This window comes from Bison bison, unplaced genomic scaffold (assembly GCF_000754665.1).
Source record: "Bison bison bison isolate TAMUID 2011002044 unplaced genomic scaffold, Bison_UMD1.0 scf7180017864338, whole genome shotgun sequence".
Classification (NCBI taxonomy): domain Eukaryota; kingdom Metazoa; phylum Chordata; class Mammalia; order Artiodactyla; family Bovidae; genus Bison; species Bison bison.
The window spans coordinates 2895581-2901373 of NW_011494910.1; the positions used below are offsets into that span (position 1 = coordinate 2895581).

General features: G+C 54.3%; 1 protein-coding gene across 1 annotated transcript in view; it reads right to left on the minus strand.

The window, feature by feature from the left end:
* The window catches only part of NUAK2 (NUAK family, SNF1-like kinase, 2), a 17897-nt gene extending 12525 nt beyond the window's left edge, over positions 1 to 5372 (minus strand). The window contains exon 1 of the mRNA XM_010854168.1: positions 5030 to 5372. Coding sequence (XP_010852470.1) covers positions 5030 to 5275 — 246 coding nt within the window. The 5' untranslated portion in view covers positions 5276 to 5372. The remainder of the gene's footprint in view (positions 1 to 5029) is intronic.
* Between the last annotated feature and the right edge of the window lie 421 nt (positions 5373 to 5793).

The following is a 5793-nucleotide window of genomic DNA, read 5'->3' on the forward strand; positions in this document are numbered from 1 at the left end:
TTTAGATCTTGAAGGAAGAGTGGGGTTTACCAAGCCAAGGCACATAGGCTTTTGGAGGGGGGCAACAAGGGCATTCCAGGCAGACAGAAATGTTTGAGAACACACCAGAAAGAAAGGAAAGGAACTATTCATGAATTTGCACACTAGGATCTCTAAGCTCGCTTCTAAACTCCAGCATTTTCTGATGAGGTTCTTCAGAAATGGGCCACCTGCTTCCACACCAGGAAGGTGCGCTGGCCAAGGATTGTTATAATGGGCTTATTCAGAGGCCCCGTGCCATAACCGTGTTAACCTGCCGAGCAAAATTCCTATTGATACCAGCCCAGTGGTTTTCTTGCCTCTGGGGCTCTGCCTGCCTGAAAGGCAGCATGGTTAATTCCCTATCCCATTTTGCAAATGCAAACACTGAAGTCCAGAAAGGTGACTCTTCCCAGATTCCTCAACAAGGCCAGGCTGTCAGGATCCAAGATGGAGGGTTGCTGCGTGTAGAAGCTACCATCTCAGAAGACAAAAGGTCCTTATAGATGTTCTGGCCTGCCTCTAACCCCTGGAGAAGGGAATGCCCCACACCCTGGCTTGGGCTGGGCTGTGCACCACCAGCCACCATCAACCCACTTACAGATAGACAAACATGTTGGACAGATGGGTGCTGAGGTCAATTGGTTAAACACTGCCTTCTCTCCTTCTAATCCCCATAGGAACTCAGATCAAGAATAATATGCATTCAGGAGAGAATGGCAGAAAGATTTTAGAAAAAGATGACCTACAGGTACTGGCTGCAGATGACAAGAGAGAAGCTACAAGCTGGGCATCTCTGGTCATAGCTATCAGCCAGAGTTGGAGCCAAGATCTTTGACTCCTTTTTGGCCTTTCACGGAGCAGCTGCCTCTGGGAGGCAGGTTGAGGAGCTGGAGGATGACCCATTTAGATTACAGAGGAGAAGCTGCGCTGGGCTGGCAGGGTGAGGATAGGCCTGGGGTGGCTCACCATCCCACCAAGCCTTCCAGAGAACCCGGCAGGGACCAGGAATGGGTTCTGAGGGGAGGGGGCGCCGCCTCCCCTAAATCCTATGCTGTGCCCACCCCTTCCTTGACACCCTCTGGCCCACTCTGCCAGACAAAGCGCTTCCCTGCCCAGCCCTCCTGCACGGCTTGGCCAAAGCCCAGGAACAGGAGTCGCCTGCAACCAGAGTCTCTCTCCCTGCCCTGAGCAGGCAGGTGCAGCAGGCGCTGGGAGGGCAGCATCACACAGAAGAGGCCTCTGGCACGTGGCCAGGTGGCAGCCCTTCTCTGGATCAGGGGCTAAAGGAGAGACTGAGACTCTGAACGAGGCAGAGACCAAAGGGCTTAGGAAATCAAGCACATGCCGTTCTCCTCCTCAGGGCAGGACAGACCCAGGATGGAGGGACTCCCCCTTCCCCAGGAGAGGGCGAGGAGGACCGTGACAAAGCCAGCCCTACTAGGGTAACACGACAATGTGTGGCAGCTGACATGCACATCACCTTATTTAACCCTGGGAGAACCCCACGAGGTAGGAGTTATTATAATCCCCACTTTACAGATGAGGAAACTGAGACGCAGAGAGGTCACACGGCTCGGAAGCAAGCAGAGCCGGGATTTTGAATGCTTGCACCCTGATGATGAGCTGAGCAGTTTTCCTGACAAAGGAAAAGCCTCGAATGTAGTGTAGTTCACCCACTCAGGAACCCTGGGCGCAGGCGGTGAGGACGCAGGGGTGCGGGTTGTTCTCGAAGACTCTTCCCACTCTCAGTGTGCCTGGAGCTCTGGGAAGGGCAGTCGGAGCTAGCTGCTGGAATGACAAAGCAAACTGAGGCAAGCCCGGGCTCAGCCCAGAGCCAGCTCCCAGTCTGAGACTCAGTCCTGGTCATCTCACGCTGGGTGGTCAAGTCAGGAGCCGATGTTGCAGGCATGCCACTAACCAGCCCCGGGACATGTCACCTGCCCTCCCTGGGCTTCAGTTTCCCCATCTGTCAGTGAAGGGATCAGACCATCTCGGTCGTGTTCAAACATTTTGAAATCCCATGCAATAATCCAATATAAAAATGAGACAGAAGCTCCCCTGGCCCAGATCACTCTCCCCTGGGACTCCCCTCTGCTCGTGCAGGTAAGAACTCTGTGCAGACCACCCTAACAGCTGTGGTGGACTCCACCATTCCAGGCACCCAGGAGGTGCTTTTCTTCCTGGGGGAGGGCGTCAGAGCTAGGAGAGTCACAGGAGGAAATGTCATGTGGATACCAGGAATGTACTCAGAGCTAGAAGATCCAGAGCAAATATTTATTTTTCCTTTAATGTCCTCCTGGAGTAGCCCTTAGTCCTGCCCACCTGCCCCTCCCCCTAGACAATCCCATTGGGCCCCTGAGAATCCGATCAGACAGGCTGGGAATTGGGAATGGGGCGGAAGTCACCCAGCAGGCTTTCCTCTGATCCTCCTCCCCAAAGACCTTGGTTCATTTTTGGGGAGGTCGTGGGCTGCTCCCACACTCCTCTCCTGGGACACCAGGTCGGTCTTTCTTCAGAGAGGACACTGCAGAGGCAGGAGTGGGGTGCAGTGGGGAAAGAGGCTTTCCCTCCAGAATTTAGAGAAACCAGAGTTTAGCAGTGTGTAGAGCTGCTCTCCAAGGAGGTCGGAGGCCCTGAGCAAACTGCCAGCAGAAGTACAGGGTGATCTATGGATCAGGGAGCAGGTCCCATTCCTACTCATCTTGGCTCCCTGGAGACAAGAGACATGAAGCCAGGGAGCACCTCTGAATTCTCTGTTCTGATGTAATAAGAGCTGAAATTTCTGCCTACAGCCACTGAGGTTTGCAAACTGAAAGCTGGTTTATCTCATTCCAGAATCAATGATCTCTCCCTTTCTCTCTTACACACACACACCCATACACACGCAGTGACCCAGGTCAAGAGCTTAATGGGGTTTCTGAATTTCAGTGTCAGTTTCTGGGCCACCCCATTCCTCCCCAATCCAGTCTGCCCCCCAACAAGAGGGGGGAGCCACAAGCCACAAGAAGCTATTTTTCAGCTGAGCCCCTAACAAAGCCTGGGTCCAGCAGTCTCAAGCCTGGAGGCTTATTGGGCCATCACACTTTATAGAAAGAGAAAGAAAAGGAAAGTCAGGAAGTACATGATTGCCCAACAGCTGTAACCTGGCAGTGGGCACCTGGGGACTGTGCCAGGCGTTAGCAGGAAAAACATACTCGGTTCTATTGATGGGGCCATAATCCACTCCCTTTCCCCAGCATCCACTCTCCTTCACCAATGAAATGACTTCCTGAATTTCAAACCAGCTACTGGCTGCAAAAGCAAACAATCTGGGAGGTGACTTGCTGCCATAGCCAATAGGCAAACCACGGCCACGCATACATGCACGTCTCATAACCAGCACCCAGTTGGATTTGGTAAAACAATCCCTAAACCACCTGCTTTTAAAAGGCTTCTTAAAATACAGATTATTTAGGGACTTGTCTGGTGGCTCAGATGGTAAAGAGTCTGCCTGCAATGCAGGAGACCTGGATTGGATCCCTGGGTTGGGAATATCCCCTGGAGAAGGAAATGACAACCTACTCCAGTATTCTTGCCTGGAAAATCCCTCGGATGGAGGAGCTTGGCAGGCTAAAGTCCACGGGGTCACGAAGAGTCAGACACGCCTGAGACACTAATACTTTCACTTTCGACCTTTCTGGAGGTTCAGTGGTTAAGACTCGGTGCTTCCACTGTAGGGACACGAGTTCATCCCCGATCCACATACTGCACAGTGTGGCCCCCCAAAAATACAGATTATTTGGCCCCATCCCAGATCTTCAGAATGAAATCCTCCTGGTGCGGAACCAGAGAAGTGGCTTCAATAAGCACCCAGGTTAATACAATGTACATTAAGCTCAAGTTAGGGAACCACTGTTAACTTCTGAAAACTTGCCATCCTTTTAGGGCTGGTCTTTCCAAATCAGTTCTCAATGCGGGTTCTATTGTCAGGAAACAATTTAAATTCGTATTTGTACCTCATTCAGTCCTCATAGAAACTCTGAGGGAGCCCATATTTTCTTCATTTTTGCAAAAGGAGAAACTAAGTACAGAGAAAATAAACTGCATAAGGCCCCACACATTAAAGTGACTCGGTAGTAAAGAATTCATCTGCAATGCAAGACATGCGGGTTTGATCCCTGGGTCGGGAAAATTCCCTGGAGACTGAAATGGCAAACCATTCCAGTATTCTTGCCTGGACAATCCCATGGACAGGGGAGTCTGGTGGGCTATACAGTCAATAGTGTCACAAAAGAGTTGGACATGACTGAACAACAACCCACAGATTACTACTACTATACACACCTACATCCGAAATGAACAGGACACGTCCCTGAAAAGGCCCCAAATCCAAAGGCACCTTGGGGCAGGCACAGTGGATCCTTCACCAGAGCCTGGTTTCACATTTACCAGAATTAAAAACACATCATAACAAAACTTTGATTGAATGTCAGAGCTGGCAAGGACCTAAATGTCAAACCCACCCACGCCCCTCAGGAGGGAGGGATATCTCCATAGTCTCCTGGGCTGCCAAACTCCCAGAACTGAACTGAGGAACTGGACGCCTCATTCCTTTATTCATTCGGCTACACATACGCACTACCCCCCTAAGATCAAGTGCCTTCTACTGCCTCTTGCCATGCTACTACATTGGACAGTCTGTTACAAACAAAATCCCACTAAAGTCTCATCTCTAGGGAGCCTCCTCACCCTGCCTCACTTTGGAAACCATCACTTGCTGACCAGAGTTGTTCGGGGGGTTCTCAGGTCCACGACCATTGTCCCTATACTCATGGACAGACAAATGTACACAGAACACCACCAGCGCGCGCGCACACACACACACACACGAAGATGAAGACTGGAGGCAGGCACCCCACCGAGCAGGCACCTGGCCCCCAGCCCCCGCTCCCCGCCCACCCCACCCCCCCCCACGGCGCGGCCGAGCCCGGAGCCCGCCGGCCGGCGCCGCCCTGGGCGCCGCACTCACCAGGCGCCCGGAGCTCTCGCGCGCCTTCTTCACCTTCCCGTAAGTCCCCTTGCCCAGGGTCTCCAGGAACTCGTAGCGGTGTCGCAGGTTGTGCTTGTGGTGGTGCCGCTTCACCGCCTGCTTCTTCATCAGGGGCTTGGGCGACTTGAGGAGCCCGTCGGCCAGGGGCCGGACCAGCTCGGCGGCCAGCGCGGCAGTGGCCGAGGGCGCAGGGCCGAGGCGCCGGGGAAAAGGCAAGGACTCCATGGCCAGACGGGGGGCGCGGGCGAAGGGGGATCGGCGGCACAGCACACCCGAAGACCCGGACACCTGTGCAGCTCCCGCCCGGGAACCCACGGTTGCACCTGCATTCGCGAGCCAGCGCGGGGCCGCAAGCAGTTATAAATGCCCGGAGCCCGCGGGCGGACCACGCCCCGCGGCGCCCATTGGCCGGGCTGCCCGGAGCGCGTGACCAGGGCCGCTGGCATTGGCTCCTCCTGCGCGGCGGGGAGAGTGACAGTGGAGCCCCGCCCACCCGGGCTCCGGGGATGACTTGCAGCGGCAGGGGCGCGCGGGGCGGCCGCTGGGGCGGGGTGGGCTGCGGTTGATGCTGCCGGGACCCAGAAGCTTTGAGAGCCCCTGCACTGCTCTGTGCCTCTCAGAGGCTCTTGGTACTGCCTAGAGCCACCTGTTGCCCTTTCACCAAGCTGTTCTCAGTTAGCAAGAGGCAAACTGACAATGATACTGTTCCCCAAAGGATTTCTCCATCCTGAGTAATTTGCTTC